Here is a 23,967-nt window from a genome sequence, read left to right as displayed (position 1 = left end):
TAAACAGATAGAATTGTGCTTTTTCTACTAAACCATCTCCAAACCAAACCTTGTCAAAATACCTTCTATTTCTGACTTTGTTATAAGGCATGCAAATCTTGATAGAACTTATAATTCTTCTATAGCTTTCGGCAGGCAATAAAGATTGACTACAGTACTTACATTCTTCAGAACTGCAGCTCTGCAGCTTCGCTGTACTTTACATCGCCCACTTCCTTTGCTTCCTCCAGGAACTTCCTCAGGCCTGCGAAGTGTTCCCCAGGTGTCTCCTTCAGCCGTTCGAGTGCCTTAATGGTGGAGTCGACATTGATGTCGATGTGACTGAAGTCCACCTCATGTTTCAGCAAAAATAAAACATTCAATAAATGTTTTGATGAATTAAGAACTACATTTGTTAAGTCATATTGTCAGATAAAAAACATTTTCCTTTCAAGAACAGTTAAGTATATTTTCTAACAAATCCTACCTGAAAGATTCTTGACAACTTTGTCAGGAGGGGTAGGATGTCGGACAGCATGAGGAGGGTGGCAGAGAACTGGAACGTCTTGAGATATTTATTTATCTATCTATCTATTTATTTATTCGGCTTTACAGATTAAAAACAAATCTGTGAGGAGCCGGCAACATAAACCTGGTTTCTATACAGGACCGGCTCCTCAACAAATAAACAATAAAACTACAATACAATATAATGCAAAAAATGAAAAAGAGAAAAACAAGAGGTATGATTCTAGGTTGACAGGCACTAACATCTACAGATAGAGGACCAGATGCATATGCTGTCGGTTGAGTATATGGAGTTTATCTTTGATTTGTAGAATGCTGAGGTTTGAGTACATGTGTTGGCGGATTGTTACAGGTAAAATAGTTCCAGATAAGTACAATACGACTAGAAATATGAGAAGGTAAATGTTTCAGTTCTACAAAGGCGAACAGTAAGTTTGAATTGATCAGTGGAGCGAAGAGATCTACTAGGTACATAAACTTTGACAAATATGTCGCCAGTCCTCTTGCCACCGCCTCATGCTTCTCTGCAGCCTCCTTCTCCAGGATCATGATCACAGCAGAGAAGGTTTTGCGCAGCGCTGTCACGGCCTGGTTGTGAGACAGCCACCTGACATCCTTCGCCTGACTAAGCTTCATCCAGTTATCCTTCGAGTTCACAATTGCCTGAAAAACAGATGGCAGACAAAAAAAAAATTAAGTATGATTCATACTTCTGCTAACAGTTAACACCAAATACTTTCATCTAGGAGTAAAATATACATTTAGTTGGTAGTATTGAAGCACCTGGATTTCCTTCAGTCCTGAAATCCTCACTGCTGAATGATTTTCGTTGAACCGGTACAGCTGGCCCAGCAAGCCCTTGAATTTCACCAGGTACAGAATGCCGTTGGCTGACTGCCCCGCTAGCGCGCTGTCAGGGCCAGCTTGTGTGCAATACAGTGCACATTCACCAGCTTTGAACTGCCCCTCATTTGTGTTGCAACCTACTAAAACAGATTGATCAACGCTGTAAAAAAAGTGGTATATGTACATTTTCGGCACATTTTAGATGCAGCTAATGGCTTGTATTTGGGAATTGCTGATAGTTTAAACAGTAGGCACTTAACGTTAGTTGACAGATGACGAAATGATAGTTAAGATGTATTTAGTCCATTGTTTTCTCCAAACCATGACGACTGCCACATCTGATCCAAACCCTACAATCTTTGTAATGTCCACATCGATGGACTGCAGGAAGTCCTTGTTGACATTCACAGTTCTGTTTGCAGTGCCATCAGGAATGTCCTTGATCACCAGGCATGATGTGGCTACCTGATAGGGTAAACATGAGATATTAACTTTGCATGTCCACATGTCATTGAGGTGAACGTTATGCACTAAAACTTGTTAATTTATTTATTTATTCATCTTGAAACGTATGGGTAGTCTCTTCAGCCAAAAAGGCTGATTTCCAATAGAGCCCGTAGGGGTACAGATAATAAATAAAGGTCATAACATGAAATAATAATTAAACATAGGAATACATACAGAACAAATCAATATGTCAAACAATAGCACTGAAATCATCAAAGAAAAGCAAACAAATTAAGTTGAGAAGTCAGAGGTCAAAAATCCATAAAATAAGCATTAGGAAATACTACAGAGCAGTAACATAGGAATAATGCATTATATAATCGAATCAAACTTAATGGGAAAAAAATAACTGAACAAACATAATGGGTTATAAGTTGATAGTAGGTTGTCAATAGGCGGCTAGTAAAGTGATTTTAGTCTCTCTTTAAATATGTTGAGGTTCGGCGCTTGTTTTACATTCAGTTTGAGTGCGTTGTAGATTACTGCTGCCCTATATGCGAATGTAAGTTGACCTGCTTTTGATGTGTAGTTAGGTCTGTGTAGTAGGTGTGATTGTCTAGTGTGGTAATTGTGGATTTGGTTATTATAACTGAATAAAACTTGTTAATCAACAATATATTAATCGATTGAATAAGAAACCACCAGTTAGAGAAAATCCAGGTACCTCATTTCGGTCATTCAGGTAACGACCGAACAGGAGAAGGTTCTTGATGGTCACTGCAATATCAGTTGTCTCGTCAAGAAGAGTACTGAAGTAGGGGCTTGCCCGCAAGTCCGAGATGACCTTCTGCCGCGGGCCATCAGCCTGCACCTTCATCATCTCTGCCCATATGTGTAGTGCGCATTGCCACCCTGGAAAAGCAAAACACCAAACTTTGGGGGGAAAAAACGTGAAAAAAGCTAAAGAGAAAATAGCGGCCTTTTTTTATCCATACATTCCTCCAAACTTACTCTCGTGTCTTCTCTGCCACCGCCCTTATCCCGACTCGCTCTCATCCCCTCTCGATGGCCGACGAATTGCTCCTGCATGGTTCTGTCGAAGGCTCAGAGCAGCCAGTTTGCATGGATGGGCTTAAGGGTTTTCAGTTTCAAATCAACCTTCACCTCGGTGATGTCTCGACCCTCATTCCTGACTCTTTGGCGAAGCAGTCTGCATAATGGCTGACGAAGCATTGTTGTACATCTCCCGAAGGTAGATCGTTGATGCCGCCATCTGCGTCCGTAGGTTGCAGCTCGCGGGGACAAAGACGACGTCGATGTTTGCTTCTCTCAGTTTCTCCAACAAGTCGGGTTTCCGGTGAGCTTTGCACATGTCAAAGATGGCCAGGTCGGGGTCGAGCCCGACCTAGCTTCGATGGCTCTCCATGTACGAGATTAGCACCTGTTCGGTGCATCGTAGCATGCTGGTGTCGTTGGAACAGTGTGACTTTGTGTGGAAGATGCCTCACTCCTTGGGAAAACTTGAACTTAGATGACACGTATCAGTCTTCCCATGATGCAGGACCTGCGGTGGGAGAGGTTTTCCAGACAGGGTCGTTGTCAACATGTCTGATCTGACGCTTGATCGGCAGCTGTCTAGATCATTCTTCCTTCAGCACCCCCCCCCCCTCCCCCCTAACTGGATGTCCACATAATGTTCATACCAGTTTGATCCCAGTTCAGGATCACCTCGTCAGGGATGTCATGCCGACGAACTGAATCTTTGATAAGGTCGTAGAAGTTGTCTCTCGTCTTCTCAAAGTCGTCGGGAATCTTCCTTTCACCCTAGGCTTGTACCCTTTCACTTGACAAAGTCCAGAGTTGGTCCAAAGCTTTCTGATGGGAATGTGTCCCCCGTACTCGGCGAGCAGACTTCAGAGCGGCATTGCCTCCCTACATACATAGAAAAGTATTTTTTCACCGTCTTTAACATATCTGGCAGGCATTTTAAAAGCCGGAGCCAAATGCCAAGCAGCCAATTCAGAATTACTGTTCTACCTTGAAAATACAAATTAGTACCTTTACATTTGTTCTGTGCCTTTATAAACTTTGCAGTTCTGGACTTCTGATTCAAGTTAATAATTCTGCCATTTCCAAAAATAAAAGATTTATAGCTTCATTGTCTATCGTTTAATAGCCACTGACTTTTCATGTCTACCTTTCCATTTTCCCAGCCCGAAGGCTTTTGTCTTTCAATTGTTTAGTTTTGCATCTGTTCCGTTTTCATGTATATCAATACCAACAACTAATTTGAAATTGGAACCGTTTGTTGTGAGCATGACATTAGTATAGCATGTATTCATGGGTAGTTTTTTTTTCTCATCGCCAATTGGTAACTCCTTTTATTTCATTGTCGTACCGGATTGTGCATACAAGGTGTTCTGAAGCAAGGATGTGTGATAAAGGAAAAAAGAGAACATGTTGACAGCTTCCCAAACCCCATCTTCGTCAAAGTCTTTTTAAGAAAAGAAATTTTAACCCGATCGAAGGTTTTGCCTGATCTCTTGATCTTGATTGGGTACTGAGCAACACTTCTATTGTGTCTCAGGGATGTCTCAGAACTTTTTTGCATTAATCTCTGGTTTTGCCAAGCTTTATTCAAATAATCAAAGCCCTTTTTAGTTCATACAACTTCGCGGGAGAGGCTGGCAGGGACTTGTTACCTTCTGTCTCAGCAACGGCGCTCCTGCTTGCGGCTTTTGTTTTAGTCTTGTCAGTAGCTGCATTGTATTTTCAAGTGGCAGGTTGGCTGACGGTTTGACTCTTGGAACATGACAATTTATACAGTGGTACATTTCCTCGATGTCCCTCGAGAGGGATTGGGTGGAATTATCTAGGCCGGTACAGTCAAGGTGGGTCCAACTGCGACAGTCACTACAGCCCACAAAGTCATCATCTTCAATCTCCTGCTTTCTACACACGACACATTTTTAATTGGTTCTTCACACTTGAACTTAAAGAGAAGTTGTCCTTGAAGAGAAGTTACAAAGAATTAATGAATGAACGGTCGAACGATTGAATGGTTCATTCACTTCATTGTGACTATGATTAGAATCCGCAAACACAAATGCATTGCAGCCAAAGGGTTGCATTGCGTACAGTTAACAAATAATACTTTGAACAAACTAATTACTACTTTAACGAATAAAAACGTCCCTCCTCCAGTCAGTGGCAGGAAACTCAAATGGGACAGAGTTGATATAATGTAGTTGTTAGATATTTTCGACGAAAAGTATATTTTGCGTCTCATAGTGCTATATCAACACTATCATAAAGAGACTGGTGTTGTGTCGGGATGTCAATTGCACAATTCACAATTTCAATGAACAAACACTGACCTCTGTACGTCATCCTGCTGCGGTCGTTTTCCCTATCTTGTATTTCCATCATGCTGCAAGAGATCATCATCTCATTATCTTCGTTACTGCTTGGCCCGCAATGTGATGAATTACTAGCAGCTGCATTAACGTTGGTAACAGGCCGGTAGCAGTTGGTCTTGCACACGATGGTCTGCAGCTTAAAAGCATGGTGAGTGTGGCGGGAGTATGGAGGTGCTGGTACGAGACAAGAGATGTTGGGGACAGAAATGGTGTGTGCAGGATTTTAATCATTGTGTTCAGCCTATGTGGTTTATACGTCATTTTGAATCTGCATTTCTTTTAGTTTGTTCGGAGGATGGGGGTTTGTGAAAAGTTATTTTTATATACCTTAAGACCCTTAATTTACTAACACTACCTGTTCCCCCGATCTGAAAACTAATATTACGTCTTGACATCACTTGGCATAGCATAAAACCACTCAGAAGGAGCTTTGTTTATGTTGTCTGAAGGATTTTGTTTGTACAGAAATTCAGTCACAGCCTACTTATACCAACCAACTGTTATTTATTCACAATGTACATCGCAACGTGTCTTTTTGTTATGTCTTTTCTATCTCTAGCACTGATTCGCTTATTTACAGATTACTTACAAAATGTCAGCATCACTGAACCAATCGATTTAGAAATTAGTATGTTATTCACGGTGGTCAAATCCGGGCGCAAAAATTCCCATGTCCGGTCGAATTCGAGCTTCGTTCTAAAGTTCTACTGCCCGGCTGCTGGAGTTCACTAGAGGTCACCTCCTGCGCGGCCACGCCCTTTCCCATCCCGGCATGCTCCGCGCATTATCAAGATGGCGCACTTTTACAGGAGCAAGTTGAATGCAACTACCCAGACCGACTGCAGCCTTTTTGGCGCAGGAAACATGCAGATCAGACCCGGATCTTCAGAGAGAGAGCCCAGCAATACCCACAACTTCTGGGCATTGGCACAGGCAGCAGTGCAGCACCACATCAATTCCATCTGGCGAGGAATGCTGGCGGTCACTCGCCCTACCCAGTTGCCTGAGCTTGGCATGGGGGTGGGCGCCGCCAGCATGAGCGCGGACATCGAGGCCGCCGTGGGCTACAACCTTACCCTGGTCGGGCCACTGGTAGACCACTACATCCTACAGCTCGGCCAGGGTATGTCCCGGCGGCTTCGTCCGCGCTTCCACACGGGGCCCGCTGTATTCAGCATCAACGTACCCCCTACCCTGTAGCGACACCTGGAGACGCTGCTCACAGGGTACGGGGGTACTGCGACTAGGCAGTGCTGCGTCAGCAGAGCAGGGGTGCGGAGTGTGAGGGTGACCATCCCGGACATCGCCACAGCACAGCGGATCTGGTCACCTGCCCGAACCGACGGCAGCAACCACTTGTGTCGTCGACATTTTGGGCGGGAGGCTCACGCCGGGCAGGATGGCCAGGTAATTTAAATTAACTTTTCATTTTGCCCATTTTGTTATTGTACAGTCGTACCAGGATGCAACATTGGAAGATATGCGTGCTTCCTTCAATACAACTGTATTCATTTGAAATCTACTGTTCTGTTTACTGAACTGCAATCTACAATTACAGTTTGTTATAATAATGTCTTCCCTCTAGCTTAGACAAAAAGTGTGCCTTTATTACACCATGATGTCTCAAAATCCAGCTAGTACTTGTAAGTTGACAGTACCAATTGGTTAGCGTCTAGCTTCCACTTTCAGATAGGAAACAATTTCAGAAATAGATTGCAGGAATATTTGGACTAGCACGAGAAATACAAAGAGTAGTAATTATAAAAAATATTTTTCAGATCCGCTACACCTCTCGATATCTCGGATACAGTGCTGTGGTGGTGTCCAGCCTAACACCAGTGGTGGTCACCTGTCAACTCCGCACCGGGACTACAACCTGTAGCTTCTACAGACAGAACTACACTGAGGGTGGCCTTGCCATCAACACCACCCTGCAGGCCACCCTCAACTCTGCTGACGCATCACTGCCTTAGCGAGCGTGTCCTGTGTGGCCTCCCAGATGGAGTCGTGTGCTAAACTGCTGCGTGCCTGTGCCCAGAAGTTGGGGTATTTCTCTCTGAATGTCCAGGTCTGATCTGCATGTTACTGTCGGTCTGGGTGGTTGCATTCTTATGGCTGCAACACACCTGGCTATGTCGGAACTGTGTGCGAACAGCACAGGCGATGTCCAGACAGCCAGGATGTGCTAGGTGCTGTCACAGATCCCTGTCATAAACGAGATATCACCACCTCTTACCAACAGACTGCCACCAGTCTTGCCCCAAAGCATATGAGAGCTAGCCTATTGTCCCAACATCATGGGTCAGTACCCATAATCCATAAATACCAAGATCCTGACGCGAATTACCAGCCAGAACGAAGGGTTTAGCCGGCTAAGCAAGACGAAGATGATATCCCACTGAGGATAAAAATTAAGGGGGACGAAGTCGAGGCACAGAACTTTACATGTGATCCAAAATCATTTGGGAGTCAGAATTTTGTGAGGGACGCTTTGTCCAAACTGATTGCAACTGTTCGTGGTTTGTTGCATGGTTGACAGGGTACTGTGTAGACTTTATTTTACTTTCCTATTTATAACATAGAAATTATTGAAACAAAACCTGATTTAGTATTGTAAACAATACTTTATCTGTTACCTTAAGTGCCATAAGTAAATATAGAACAGTATGCACAGTATATACATTCCATTCCAAAGGCATGTGTCAGTCATCAGACTAATAGATTAAAGCTTCATGAATGTCAGTTTAGTATTCCATGTGGAATCGATTTCAAGCTTGTGTTATCCTATATATGAATGATTTAAAATAAATGTTTGTGTTTACAATGATCTGTTTTTTCCCCACATCTGTTTAGTCACATTGCCCCAGAAGAGACAAGAAAACTCATCTGACCATTGTAAATCTGATTATTTCATTCTTCTTATGAACTTTCAAAACAACAACCAAATTTTACCTGGAGCATTCAAACAAGACAGTCATGCATTCAGGCAAACCATCAAATACACAAACATATGAATGTGACATGACATTTTATTGATATGTACAGATACATAAGGGTCATCATGAAGTAGATATACAGGTGTTTTGCAATTGAAAAGTTAGCTAAGTTTTCAATATCGTCACTTATCCATGTTCTGCAAGAAGAGAGGACTCATATCTATTGACAAATCATGACCTGCAACAAGAACAAAGAACACCCCTTAGGAATATGTCAAAAAGGTTGTAAATAAAGTGATGAAACAAGCTATGCAATGAAATTTTTTAATGGATACAATTTAAAGTTGGAAAGACCCTTGAAAGAAAACCCACATTCCATAGGCATACTGTCCAAACACATGACAGCAGATTAATTTTGGATATATAAAAGAGGACTTTAGTTCTTAGTTATCTTTTTAGGCAACCTGGTATAAGTTGTGGAAAAGTTTGGAAGGAAAAGCATTCCATAAGTAACCAAGAATTGTGGACACAGCAGCTGGTTATTACCTATATAAGGGAAAAAGTCATGCATATTATTACGGTACATCAAATCTATTCCTGGTCTCATACAGCTGCCGAAACCCTACAAATAAATGCAATTAGACCATGAGAATATACTAAAAGTATATGCATTATCATATCAACATATCAAATCGATACATGTGGAAAACTTGCATATCAACATCTATTCTACGGTTTAAACAAGAACATACGTACAGCAATAAAACATATTGTAATGGCGACTACTGAGTGGCCACATGTAAGAGGGTTTTATGGAATTGAAACTACATACATAATATAACTGTTTGCCACACTCCTGAAGCATCGCCAAAAATGCAGATCATTCTTCTTTTTCTTCTTATCAACAAATAAGGGAAAATCAGCGGACGCCAGACCAGAACATGCAACAATCTGTTTCAATAACACTATACCATTACATATCGACATTAAAGGAGCAAAAATACGATGTTCTTGTGAAAACTGATAGAAAATACAAGCCCTAATAGACTGATCCTGACAGTCTGTCCATCACAATTAGCGGTTCGACCAATGAGAGAGTGACTGCATGCCCGTCAAATATTTACATCTTTATGTTTTAATTTTGCATTTCTACGTTGTGACGGAGGCGGGCGGGGCTATGATATCAGTCTATTTACACTAGGCGCGTGAAACTAAAAGGTCACTATGTAGCTTATTTTTGTGCCGCTTTTGAGCACTTTTGACAAGAAAACCGCACGCAAATGTGGCATTAAATGCCAAATTCATAAAGATTACAGCAACTAGAATATTTCCAGTTTTCAAGCCTCATAAAATGCTCTGAGTGCCTTTAACATATAGGGGAAAAATAATTGTAGGTTATTATATCAACACATGTACATAAGGAACGATATACTGTAAATGCAGAAATGGTCAGGGTGGTTTTAAGCCTGTGTTTTTTGTGGCAATCGTTTCACTGCGAACTTAAAACCACTGCAAACATTTTTGTCCAATACTGTAGCAGTATCTGACTATGGGCTGCCACAAACTTAAAACCACTGCGAACACTCCAATTTTGCCTTAGCGCGAAAATAACAACCATGCAAACTTAATTTACAGTAACATATAAGGGGAAAATAATTGCTGGTTATCATACCAACATAACAATGTAAGAAATTGCAGATTATAGTATCAGCATATAAGGGGAAAATAGTTTCAGGTTATCATCTCAAACATATCCTACATGTATCTATTTATCAACAATTCAAGGAAAACACTCCCTCCAGCCGTTTTATCAGTTCAGCTCGTTTTCCACTCGTTGCCAGTCCATGCTTCTTACATTCTTTGCGCATATTCGCAACTGTGAGAGAACGAGGATCAATAGGTGTCAGATCTGTACCTGGGGAGGATAGGTCAGCATGTGAGGAGGATAGGTCAGCATGTGAGGAGGATGGGTGTGCAGCAGTGTGGGCTGTAAGTGCACAGCCATCCGCAAACCTCTCCCCACAGACACTGCACTCATGGGGCTTTAACAGCATGGTGACCCTAGGAGAAAGGTTTCCATCATCAGCACATTGTACAACAGTACAGGCCTTCACACATGTGCTACACAATTCATCGTCCTCGCTGCACTTGCCACGTCCACAGAGACAGTATCCATCATGGCCTGCGTGTTTTGGCACCCTGCAATGAAAGTGTGGGTTATATGTTGGTGGAGACGGGCTGTATTCCTCCAGGTAGAAGGAACGGATGAAGTTGCTTCTAAAAACCTGAACCCATTTGTTCGGCATGCCTCTGGTTTTGGACCTGTTAGTCAGGCCAAGATCTGACTTCAGAGCGGAATGTTTTGACTCTTTAGCTTGTAAAGATATAATCCCATATCCAACATGGTACTTTTCCCATAGAATTCTGGCATGGTATGGGATTGCCTTTGCTAGAGTCCACACAGAGAGGGTCACTGAACCTGGCAGAAAGAGACACAACAGGTTGTAATACCTGTTACATGTTAGTTCCAAAGTTTTCAAGTCCCCTTCATCACTCTGTACCTGAGAGAAAATAGAAGCTGAATCCCTCAAGCATTCTCCCACTTTGCCAAGGAACAGGCGCCGCAGTTCCTGGGCAGCAGTTTCTCCTGGTATCTTAAGACTATCTACCAGCCTATATCCGTAGCTTTCTAGCATTACTGCATGCTCACCGATTAGCCGCGTTAGGCACTTGTTGTGCCTGGTGGCTTCATTGTTGAACTGCTCCTGCAGGTCTTTAGCCACAGACTTTAAACCCAGACCTAAAGTCTGTAGATCCTGTTGGGGCAAATCATCAGTTAGGGTTTGCATCGATTGCATAAACGCCTGAGCAGCACTTGCAACAGATGCAGAGGCACGAGCCCGTGCACCTACACCTAACCTATCATTGTCACCTTTCGGTGCAACTTCAACCATGTCCCGCCTGGTGAGCTCTGTGCAGTGAACAGGTGCCTGAAGGGTGGACAAAAACCTGTAGAAACAATCGTTGCCACGTGACACTGCCTCATGATAGAGTAGATTCAAATAGTGAGATGTAGCGTTGATCTCAACATGTAGAGATTCTGGGCGCTGAAGTGCTGCATACTTTCCAATTCGAGGCATTCCGAGTTGTCGCAACCTGTTAGCAGCAAGGAAGTTATTTAGTTTAGACTTCTTTGTTGACTCGGCCAGTCCAGCAGGCAAGGTAGAGAGAAAACCCTCCACCTTTTCTGCATCCCTTAGGCGGGACTCTGCTGTCCATGGCTGCCAGGTTTCTCCTATGGACCCACCAACAACTGCCATGTTGTGCTTGGAAACATCTGCAAAAGGAGATGGGAAAGTCGCAGCGTTAGTAGTCTCGTTGTTGGCCCAGCACTGCCATTTCTGGTCAGCGCTGGGCACAAACTCAAACGTGACAGGGCACTCGCTGATGGTGAACGTCGAGCCCTCCAGCAGCGCCATTTCCTCGGTGTGTTGTTGCCACAGGTCAGCCATCACTGTGTCTGTTTCCTCAACACTAACAAGATGTAAGAGATAGTGGAGGTCACGGCTACTGACACGTTTGTGGAAGTTCCAGCATGTCAGTGAACCTACAGACATTGGCATATCTGCCGCCTCTCTAGTACCATCATCTGAAAACTGAAAGATAAAGTGATTTTCTCTTTCATTGTACCAATGCAGCTGCTTTCTGAGATGTGGAACTCGCATGTGTAGATCGACCACCATGTGGACTAGGGCAGTCACAGACCTGGTCACACCAAGCTCCCTAGGCAGATGGTACAAAGATCCGATATCAATCGACTTGACAAACATGTCTAACTTGTAGTGGGACAGCTGTCTTATCGCCTGTACATCAACGCCATCCACCCTGACACTGCGTGGCAGCCACACCTGCTGTGTAGGGTCAAAAACAGAACTTAGTGTGCGACACTGGACGTCGTACTTCCTTCTTGAGAGGAATCCTCTGTACTTTAGAGCAATGGCCTGGTTCATAGATCCATCTGTGGACTCAAACTTCTTTGTGAGCGTATTAAACTTCCCTTGCAAATACTTGCCTTTCTTGTAGTCAACTATGAATTTGTCTACTTTATGTGGAGTAGCAAACGCACAGATAGTCTCCCAAGCTCCCAAAATTGCGCCATCTAGGTCTCCATGGATGAACGACAGCATATCCTTAGTCTCCTTTCGACGCCTATACCAAGTGGAGTTGCCAATCATGTCCTGGGAAGTGGGTTTTCTTTTTAGCGATACCCCCCTCTGATTTAAAATCTTAAGCAATGATTGCAGTAGCAACTCTGTCTCATCCCTCTTCTGTACAATCTCTTTCTCTTTGGCAAGAACATGCTGTGCATGCTCTTCTAGCTTAGCTTTATCAGCAACCAGCTGTGACCTGTGTTCATCTACTTCCTGACACCTCTCTTCTAACTTAGATTGATCATAATCTAGTCTCCTACTCTTTTCTTCCAGTGTACTTAGCTCTTTTCTTTCCCTCTTTAACCTCTCTGTACTGTGCCTTTCTTCCCAAAAAGACTTCTCTCTGTTGCACAATCCAAAATGGTGGTTGGGTCGAGAGCAGGCTCTAGACCTGTGGCACTGTATACTATAAAGAAATCAAGACATGTATGATTCGTCTGTCAGACATTAACTTGTGCAGGACCAAAATTTTTGTAGTTTGGGGTGAAGGCTAATACCTTTCTGTTAGACTAAATGCCAAATACATGAGCCAATTCATATCATTGTTCTGGACCAGTTGATAACTTGGGTTATCACAAGGGGGTCTATTTTTATAACACGGGCTTCCAAAGAATATTTAGCATGCATTTTGAGTGCTCTGGTTGCACTGCTGTCCAATACAGAATTTGATGGTTGGAATCGATGGTGCTAAAAAAATTTGTTCGAGGATTCAACAAAACTGTCTCAAATTCTGGCGCATTTTGCTTTGAGATGTATGTTTTTTCAGGTGGGTATGACATAATTGAAATACAACATGGTGTATATTCCGCCTCAACCTCTGTCCTGACCCTCCCATGGGTCGCATAAGCATTTGGGCGATACAACCCGTGGTCAGGCTGGTACCTCGGGTGATACGGAATACCGTGTTGTATTCTATATTCATCAACAATTGATTTAATCACATTAGTGATCACGGGAATAGATTTTGATTTGAATGAAACTAGGCAAATCACTGCCATGTACCTATGGTACTACTATTGACTTGTTAAGTTATATCACTAGCACTACCTTGATCATGGGACAGAGGAACTTTCGGTATTAGTACGAAATATATTTTCTTGAAGTTGATGAACCACAGGGTACTAGTATGCTGATGAGATCCCAGTAACAGTAGAACAGATTTATTTGATTGGCATGGGCAATCACAACCCATTGATTGATTGATTGGTTTATCTGCACTGATTGTAATCAAAAATCTTTTTGTTGTGTCAAGCCATATTCAATTGAGAAAATGACCCGATCATTGAACCGAAGCTACTGCATTCATTGAGAAGTAATATTAACAATAACTGAAAATTTTAAGTGAGAGTTGAACAAGTACCTCTCTGGGTCTCCCATCTGGCTGTAATCCTCTCAGTACTCCTAAAATACAAGGTTTTGTAGTCAGACAAAGTGTTAAAAAGCAATCAAAACCTTAGCATACCTGACACATAGGATCTGAGCTTGGTGGTTAGAAAAATTCAAGTATATGAAATACAATATCAAGCTCTGATGCATTTGGCAAACACCGGGAATAGCAAATCATTTTCATACTGCATCCTTTGCTTACTACTGAATCAAGACCATAGCCATTATGTGCATTTCGCACTCTGGAATGAATATTCAATAAAAACAATCATCATTTTAAATCTCAAAACTCATTTGAAGAAATTGTAATCTAAAGTAATACGTAGCAGTATACTAGTAGTAAACAGCACTCACAGAACTGGGAAGAAACAGTATAATCTAATTCACCTTCAATGTTTACATATATTTGGCTCAGCCAGTAGCCATGGTAGCTGGTACCAGGTAGCCTGCAGTTGTATCTCTAGGCTGTGCCTGTTGTGTAATGATGGTACCGGGGCAGTTTTCGACTTTTTGTCCCTCCAGCCGTCCGTCCCTCCTTCCTTCCTTCCTTCCTACCTTCCCTCCCTACTCCTTCCTTCCCTCCTTCTTCCTTCCCTCTTGCCTGCCTGCCTATCTGCCTGCCTGCTGGCCCTTGTCAGCTTTATTAGCTGAGGAGTGCCTGCCTGCCTGATGCAGAATATCACTCCAGGGGAGAAACAAGAGACTTTTGTTGCCAACATGAATACCATCAATGAATATATATACCTGGTGTGTCACTAAGCGCACAAAAATGTGTTCATCGTGTTCAAAATTCAGAGTCCTGAATCATCAAATAAAGGAGAAGTGGGAGGGGGGCCTTTAGTTTACAGTGTATGGGATGTGTCACCACCATGTATCAGGAAGCTTAGATTCATTACCCACAGTTGCATTTATGATGCACATATTACCAACTACATGCATAGAAGCATTAACTTTATATATACCGTGTTGATAATGATCAAAACGAAAACTTTAACCTTCGTGTCAGACGCTCGCTAGCCTGGATTCCAGCACGAGACGATACTGATCCCTTCGGCAGGAACATGTTGTGACATGCCCCACAGCACTGATTCGCGATAGGCTCAGAATATGTCTCATTAACATATCGTGGGCGTGCATGTGTTAATTCCCCTGCGAAAATAACAGTGTTTGGCTTGCTCCCCAGTATGAGCGTACGTTCTGACTTAAACCTCCTTGTTCTGACATACAGACTAACGCTCATGATCAGGTGTTCGCGGTGCATTTTCCTCGGACCGGGCAGAGCAAATGTGCCGCCGGCCCATCGTGGCGAGCCCCCGGGAGTATCCCCAATGGGCTCGCTAAAATTGGGGCCGGCGGCTGCCTGCTGGGCAGAGGACCTGAATTTAAAAATTACGTATGTTTCATGTACGTAGTTTATATAGTAGGTACTCGAAAGGGTACCTACTGGCTGAACTTCAAGGTGAATATTCAAGGTGAATATATAAACGTTAGGTAAGTCGTAGTTTGTCACCTTTCCACGTGTAATATAATATACGCCGGCCGCAACATCGGCGCGTGGAATGTTCGAACCAGGAATTTAGAACTACTTCCGCGTTATTAGGGCGTGACATGCGTTCAAACATCGAAAAGGTGTGGCTCCAAGAAACATCCACCTTACCTCATTGACAGCTCAAAATGATCGTAACGGTTTACCGGAGGTTTGTGTTTTTGGGATTTTTGAAAAATGCCCTTGATTTTGAATTATGGGTAATTGAGTGCGAAAAATGTCAAAAAATGCCATTTTTTAACAGATTTGTCGATATTAACTATACTTAGAATCAGAAATTAAAAAATCCCAAAAACGCAAAGTTTCGTTTTGTTCCTGGTCGACGAAAAATATGAAAATAAGAGATATTCAGTGACATTTGAAGCCTGGCCTTTGCGATGTGTGCCTGAAAAAAAGGCCTTCGTAAAACCTGAAAATAATCGTGTTTGGGAGCAAAATCTAGAAAAATCAGCCATTCTGCGCAAAATAACAACATTCAAAGTTTGTAAATTCGCTAATTTCGTTTTATTTTGAAAAGATTTTCCCGTCCCCACTATTTTGTTTATTTACAAATGTTTTGCCGTTAGCCAAAATGTTGCCTCATGTAACCCGATACCTTGTCGAACACGCGTAGCAACGGGAAAGAATACCATAGTGACAGACCACCGTGATTCACAATTCTAAAAAAAAAAGTACACCAATTATACTAAATTATAACTAAAAGTCTAAAGTATGACTTAACCAAAGCTTATCTCCCGGTGAAAAAAAAGTGATTCCAACATAGATAGAAAATAAAGGACAGAAGCGAAATGTTCAACAACAAGGTCCTTTGCGTGGTCCAACTTTGATGAAATAACTAGGTGTGAGGGGGGTCTTGCTTTCCGTACACGCTCTTCCCTCTGCTTCATCTTCGTGCTCGCTCGTTCTTCGAATTCTCCCTGTTTCTTTTTCGTGCTGTTAAGACAATAAAAAAAAAAATTTCCCTGGTTCATGCGTCACGGGTTCAAGAGCGACATCATCGCTTTTGAAGCCATGGGGACCAAGGATGGTAAAAGTCAGCGCTACAGTCTGGTCGCTAAACTGACAGATTTCAAACGAACGTTCACAGTATATAAAGAGTGGCCAAAAGACCACCATATCTACATCGATGTGTGTGTGCTATTTTGGGTCACATCCCAAGCAGAGGTTCGGCTCTGGCAGTTTGACGCTTTTTAGACGTTTTTACTCAAGACATTAATCATGACAAAGTATAGCTACTTAACCAAAGCAGCAGCAAGTTCCGCACTTTATATAGCTCCTCACAATAAACCAGGGTAAATTTGAGTAAGGTTACCAGTTTAAACTGTAGTGAGTACATGAACTTCCTACCTCGTGTGGTTTTCCTTGTTTATACTCCTAGGTCGCTTCTTTGGCGCGGGTTCAGCAGGAGTAAGATAAGAAGAAAATGTTCACAGACTGAAGTGTCGTAAGCTCCGAGCGATGCCTCTGAGAAACGGAAGGTGGAAATATTGGAAAAGAAGTAGGTGTTGTTCTAGAGGAAAAGGAAGAAGAAGAAGAAGATGGCTGGAGGAGAGAAAAAAACTCCTCTCGAACTGGCGTCGATTGTGACCTAGGTTTTTTGGCATCTGGGCAGGGGGTTCGTTCACGGGGTAGGCAGGCGGTGGGTTGTCAGCAGTCGTACTGGGAGCTGGCAGCCTGTAGATGGGTTCGGGGGCTGGACTTGTAGTGGAGCTGGTGTCTTCGGGGCAATGAAATGTCGCCGGGTCTTCCCCGATGTGGAGCAAGATGGCGGCCAAGGCTTTCCTCAATTCCTTCACGGGAAGTTTGTTCATTTTGATGAGCCATGGCACATCTGCTGGCCAGTAGGACTGCTTTGCGTACCCCATCTGCCCCTTCGGCGTGAGTGCTCGGATCCACCGAGGCAGCAGCCGTCTTGCTTCGTCGTTTGGCAACACTGCGACAGAAACGCGGGGACACTAAAGGGTTGTCACCTAGCTCCACGTCCTCGCTTTTTTCCGAGGACACTACTGAAAAGAGTAGAGGACAGATAGATTACATTAATCGCTTAGATCACAAATGCACATTGATTTAAGCTTAAGGCTGCAATTCAATCTCCGAACATGTGTAGGTGTTTTCTTAGTATGAGAAAGTCTTTCAGGCTCATGCGATGCGAGAACAATGCATTTACGATAAAATGCGTTATGTGTTTCAACTACAAACATGTACAAACATTAGTTTTGATGCAAGTTATCGTGCACACAATTTCCATGCTTTGGGCCATGTTTTGAGCTAGCAAGCTATAATATTTGTAGAAAAGTCTTTTACCTTGTGCCATCTTGATCTGCGGCATAACTGGCAACAGTGAACGTTGGAGTGATGGGAGGTCGATAAGGTTGAAATCCCCTTCAGGATCTGAGGTAGGTTTGAACGATGCTATACTGGCATTCTTCGTCATTTTTGTGTGGGTCCTATGCCATCTGTGCAGGTTATTGTCCGAAGCCATATTTAACAAAGTTAGAACAGCAGGTAAGGTTTAGCTAGTGAGTGCATTTGTAGTAGATGTGGACGAAGTGTTGTCTGTTTTCTGTCAATCATGCCGATTCAATGCGGCGATTGGTCGAAGAGGACAAAGTAATAATCAGATTGGCATAATTTCTATTGACATTGTAAACAACCAACAGATCTCTCAATTTCTAACCTCGATAATTTACACGTAACTGTATGTTTCGCGTTGTTTAAGCTTTTAATGTACAGGTTTTGTAATCAATATAAAATGTGTCGAATGAAAAAAAATAATAATTAAAAAATCAAAGCACCAATGTCATCTATGCTATGTTGAGCACATTTGCACTACACCATATAGAAATTGCCAAGAACCTAATACACAATCCTTCATTTATGCAATTATATTGTACTATTGTACAGGAAGAAAACTATAAACTACTGGCATTCAAAGATATCACATAGTATTCATTATGTGTACCCCTGCCCCCATTTACCCACACTGTTTTGTGACTAAGTGCCAGTCCCGCTCTGATGCCAGCCAAATTACGGTGAATAATAGAGAGTGAGAGAGAGGGCGATTTTTCATTTATTTCTTGAGATCTCATAAATCTTGTGGGATATTGAAAACCTGGCCAGAAAATTTAAACAAAATCATACTAGATGTATAAGTACATTCACTTAAAGCGGGTAGGAGGTACGCCGCGGGTGGACCTCAGTCCAGACACCGTTCTCAGCCGCCAGCTGTAGTACAGGAAGAATACAGTGAATAAAACTACAAACACCTGGTATTCAAAGATATTGCATAGCATCCAATACAAGGTACCCCATACCCCATTTACCAGCTTGCTTTGCGACTTAGTGCTAGGCTATAGTGTCCCGCTTTGTTTCCAGTCAAATAGTGGTGAAGAGAGAGAGGGAGAGATCTAGAGAGAGGGAGGGATTTTACATTTATGTTCTAAGATCTCAAGTCTGGTAAAGTATCAGTAACTAGAAAGGCAACATTTGCGAGCAAATACAGCATGTTTAGCCATACTCCTCGCCATGCAAAAAATGGACTCTCCCAAAATAACAATGGACCATTCTAAAATACTTGCACTAAAAAAATGAATCACCCAGTCCAAAATTGAGTCTTCCAGTAGCACCTCAACACAATATGTACCAGTCCACAACCATATCGACTTATTGATTAACAAATACACTTCTGATAACATATGGACTTTTTCATAATCATTCCAGCTCAAAATTGAAAGAAATAATTAAAGAGTCCTCCCCTTGCAAGAATGGGATATTCCGTGCCATTTCCATGTCAACCAGTCGAAAAATATCCGCTAAAAATTACACTCTTGCGCATAATCAACCCAGTTCAAAATTGAATTAAAAAAGATCAACCCCAGGGAAGAATGAAGTTTTCCATAGTATACATATGAAGATTTGACAGGAGAAGAAGGAAATGACCAAAAACAACATATTTGAGTCAATTCCAAGTCACCGAGAGGGTTTTGATATAATCTTTGTAATATGTTTGAACTATTTTGATTAAAAGAATGTCTAAGTCACAATAGTTCTAAAGTGTTCAAACAATTAGAATTGAAACTTATAACATGTTTGAACTTATTTCACATACGTTGGAAACATTTCGAACGTAACTACACAAAAATCTCTTTATTTAGAACAGTTTCAAACCATCTATCGAAATGTTTCAATGTTCGAACAATTTGTAACAAAAGATTTCACAATTGCCCCCATAAACGAAGGTGCTAAGTCCTCCTGTGTGTTTCTGCCTATTTTCGGTGGCCGCGCTAGACCACCAGCGGATTTGTTTTGACGGAGCGTCACCCGCGCGCGACGATGTACACTGTTCGGCACCGCTAATATCCGGCATTTTCCCGCTCCAAAACACTCCACAAGACCCACGTTTTTAGTGTTTTGTCTCGTGTTCAACACGATTCGATTTGCATTACTAACGGGACGAAAATGTTATGATAGAAAAAAAAATTCACCCCGTCCCGGCGTCCGTCCCAAAAACATGAACGACATGAAAATATATTTTCTTACAGATTCAATCACGAAAATCAACAGCATGGGATTCCAAATTTTCGCAACGGCCGTCCATTTATCATGGTTGAACTTCCTTCCAAGGCGTGCGATAGATAAACATTCCCGGCACATAATAGTCACTAGTACCAGACTAACGCAAGCTAATGATGATAATAGGGAGAAAGTTTGTCAGTGAAGTTTGGCCACCAGAGGGTACATTCATTTAACGTTACAAGCTAGCGCAAACGGGCGAATCATTTACCTTACCGGGGACTGACTCTACTGGCCTAATCATTCCTTTTTTGCCGAATTCTACGATCCATACGCCCGTACGTAGGACATGTAGGAAGGCCTGGTGGACGCTACACATCACGGGAGACGCGTGTTGGTCCGAGACAGACAGCGGCGTGCTTTCGATCGCGTAGCGGCGACGCACCGCTGCGACAACGTGCGGGACCAAAACGCCTGTACCCACGGTGAGACCGTGTGTTTTGCGCGGCATGCCCCGAATCCGTCTACCATTGCTGAATGTAGCCCGATTCATTTTGTTTATTTTGGTCTATTTTGTAAGCATTATTTCATGTACCCCTCAGCGTGAGAATTCCTTGTGCAACACTTCGCTACATTATACATGTAATTAGATTAACCCAATTGACCAATCAGGTGGTCGCAAGGCTCACAGGCATGCAAGGCCAGGTGCAAGGCACTTGGGGTCAATGACCTTTAGGTCATATGTAGTATTGAAAGTGACAGAAGTGGCAAATATTGTCAAGAAAGCCCAAAATAAATCGTTTTGAATATATGTATGCCAGAAATGGGAATGTAGTCCTTTAAATATTTGTTCAAGCCACATATACAGCAAATTTCAGGTCATTCGGTTGAAATACCAGGGCGCAGGAGGCCAAGATATGCTAAAAATAGCCTAAAAACCTCAATAAAATCACTTTCAAGGTCAATATCAAAAAAAGTAAAAGAACGTACATTGGTTTTTGCCTACATTACATCTGTACCGAATTTCAGGTCATTTGGTTAAAAAATGACAGAGATGAATCATTTGAAGATTTGACAGGAGAAGAAGAAGAAGAAGGAGAAGAAACATGAGTAAAAACAATATGTTTAGCCATACTAGGTATGGCTAAACATAATTCAAATTACAGCGGGCAGGAAGTGCTTACTTGATATGCTTATGCCTGTCCGTCGGTGCCGACGACGTCATTCGTATGTGATCTACTGTGGCTGACCGGTCCGGTTCTAGACAGACAGATCTGCCCACAGACGCCGCACGTCTGTTCTCCTCCCGTGTGTCTTCAGGGCTGGTGCCGCTTAGCTCTGATCTCCTCACACTGGCGGTCGTGGTTGGTTGTGAAGGAGGCAATTCCTGCTGTGCATACTTGTCGCCAACTGCTCCTCTGCATAGCAATTTCCCACAGGCCTTGAGGCTTGATGTTTCGTTTTTTTAGGTTTGTTTTTAAGTTGTCCTTATGCTTGTGTTGTTGTGCCCCAGCTGTGCGGTCTCCGACAGAGAGCTCTCCGTACAGGATTCCGTCCAGGCAGGCGTTTGCTTGGCATGCGAATGATGTGGCCAGCCCATCCCTATGGAGGAGCAGAGACTCGATTGGCTCGAGGTACGCTGCTGGTGGACCTCCAGACACCGTTTACCTCCGCCAGCTGGAGCCTCCGCTCGTTGTTTCTCCTTCGCTATAGTCATGATAGTACGGACATAATACAGGGAATAAAATAGCATCTCTTATCAGTGCCTCCAGGATCTTCCCAACCACTGATGTAAGACTAACTGGGCGATAGTTGCCAGGTGTCTTCTACAGACTTTTTTTTGTAAATTGTCATAACTTCGGCAGTTTTCCATCTATTGAGGGTTTGCCTTCTTTTAAAGACAATTTGTATAGGATTGCGTTGATGGTGGTTCAACTTGACTTTGTTTGCAAATTTCAGTTTGTAGGTAGTGCAGGTGTGCTCTTTGTATGAAACAGTGTTGCCTGAAACCAGAGTATGACTTAAACTCTTGCCACACTCCTTGCAGACTAGTACTTTATTATTGTGTTGAACGTCTACGTGTTTTTTTAGTGCAAACCTGTTTTGAAAGGATGTAGAGCATTTCTCACAAGTAAACGTTGCTCTGTGTCTGAGGTTGTGTTTTCTGTAGTGGGAAGTATGTATTTTTCCCCACAGATTTCACACAAGACAATGTTTGATTCTAAAAGGGGAAATGTGAGATATCGGTTATTGCAGTATGCATACATAGTTTGTTTATTTATACAAAATATGTGACAGTACATGTGAGGGGCTCAAAAGAAAAAAGTACCAACAAACAACTTAAAAATCTGAATTATACACATCGGCATGCAGCTATTTACTTTTACTGTCAACTTCTTATAATTAGTAACACTGTAAATTTTGAACAAGATTTCACTCAGTCTGACACCTGTTATTCATTCATATTGCAAATTCTCTCAGTGTTATCTATGACGATGGTACCCAAGCTATAGGTCACTGGCTTTTAGAGAAATGGAAGTGAAGATAATTGTCGTACACAGGGATGTAACAATGCGCCTGCAATGCACTGTTTCAATATCGAATGATATGATGAAACAAGTATATGTATGTAGATGTTCTCCGATGCTCTATACATACACTGTTATACTGTACATTTACAGAAATAATTGGATATGGAAAGGTCACCTGCAGTTGTGGCACCTGTTTCCTGTCCTTCTGCAATTTGTGGTGGCTCTTCATCACCTGTTGCCTGTTGGCCTGCCTGTGGTGGCTCGTCATCACCTGTTGCCCTGCCTGTGGTGGCTCGTCATCACCTGTTGCCTATTGGCCTGCCAGTGGTGGCTCGTCATCACCTGTGGTCTGTTGGCCTGCCTGTGGTGGCTCGTCATCACCTGTTGCCTGTTGGCCTGCCTGTGGTGGCTCGTCATCACCTGTGCTCTTTTGGCCTGCCTGTGGTGGCTCGTCATCACCTGTGGTCTGTTGGCCTGCCTGTGGTGGCTCGGCATCACCTGTGGTCTGTTGGCCTGCCTGTGGTGGCTCGTCATCACCTGTGGTCTGTTGGCCTGCCAGTGGTGGCTCGGCATCACCTGTGGTCTGTTGGCCTGCCAGTGGTGGCTCGTCATCACCTGTGGTATGTTGGCCTGCCTGTGGTGGCTCGTCATCACCTGTGGTCTGTTGGCCTGCCTGTGGTGGCTCGTCATCACCTGTGGTCTGTTGGCCTGCCAGTGGTGGCTCGTCATCACCTGTGGTCTGTTGGCCTGCCTGTGGTGGCTCGTCATCACCTGTGGTCTGTTGACCTGCCTGTGGTGGCTCGGCATCACCTGTGGTCTGTTGGCCTGCCAGTGGTGGCTCGTCATCACCTGTGGTCTGTTGGCCTGTCTGTGATGGCTCGTCATCACCTGTTGCCTGTTGGCCTGCCTGTGGTGGCTCGTCATCACCTGTGGTCTGTTGGCCTGCCTGTGATGGCTCGTCATCACCTGTTGCCTGTTGGCCTGCCTGTGGTGGCTCGGCATCACCTGTGGTCTGTTGGCCTGCCTGTGGTGGCTCGTCATCACCTGTGGTCTGTTGGCCTTCCTGTGGTGGCTCGTCATCACCTGTGGTCTGTTGGCCTGCCTGTGGTGGCTCGTCATCACCTGTGGTCTATTGGCCTGCCTGTGGTGGCTCGTCATCACCTGTTGTCTGTTGGCCTGCCAGTGGTGGCTCGTCATCACCTGTGGTCTGTTGGCCTGCCTGTGGTGGCTCGTCATCACCTGTGGTCTGTTGGCCTGCCAGTGGTGGCTCGTCATCACCTGTGGTCTGTTGGCCTGCCTGTGGTGGCTCGTCATCACCTGTGGTCTGTTGGCCTGCCTGTGGTGGCTCGTCATCACCTGTGGTCTGTTGGACTGACTGTGGTGGCTCGTCATCACCTGTGGCAACTGCGTCTGGGGGTTCTTCACCTGAATTCAATGTTGGCAGTCAGTGGTAGTAGTGGGATGGTCAAATCATTTGTATACAAAATGGCATTTTTATTGTTGCAATCAAATTAAAAGACAAATTCTAGTACCTATAATTCCAGTATACAACACCAAAAAATGGTTGATTCTGAGGTTCGGTCTACTACACTCAGAGATCTAGTTTCCCCTCCCACCCTATTATGA

The 23,967-nt window shown here is 43.3% G+C and overlaps 2 protein-coding genes across 2 annotated transcripts; both read right to left on the bottom strand.

Moving 5' to 3' along the window:
- Positions 1-8,230: 8,230 nt before the first annotated feature.
- Positions 8,231-15,942, bottom strand: LOC136440858 (uncharacterized). Its single transcript, XM_066437002.1, has 3 exons — positions 14,140-15,942; positions 13,727-13,767; positions 8,231-12,772 (listed from the first exon to the last, which is right to left on the bottom strand). Exons 2-3 carry the CDS (start codon positions 13,741-13,743, stop codon positions 9,928-9,930), a joined length of 2,862 nt encoding a protein of 953 aa, XP_066293099.1. The 5' UTR covers positions 13,744-13,767; positions 14,140-15,942; the 3' UTR covers positions 8,231-9,927.
- A 6,666-nt stretch (positions 15,943-22,608) lies between these two features.
- LOC136439543 (repetin-like) lies at positions 22,609-23,733 on the bottom strand. The gene has a single exon (XM_066434962.1). The coding sequence runs from the start codon at positions 23,731-23,733 to the stop codon at positions 22,609-22,611; it is 1,125 nt and encodes a 374-aa protein (XP_066291059.1).
- Positions 23,734-23,967: the final 234 nt, after the last annotated feature.

The sequence above is a fragment of the Branchiostoma lanceolatum genome, chromosome 8 (assembly GCF_035083965.1).
Source record: "Branchiostoma lanceolatum isolate klBraLanc5 chromosome 8, klBraLanc5.hap2, whole genome shotgun sequence".
NCBI classification, from domain to species: domain Eukaryota; kingdom Metazoa; phylum Chordata; class Leptocardii; order Amphioxiformes; family Branchiostomatidae; genus Branchiostoma; species Branchiostoma lanceolatum.
This window is presented reverse-complemented; position numbering and strand designations above follow the sequence as displayed.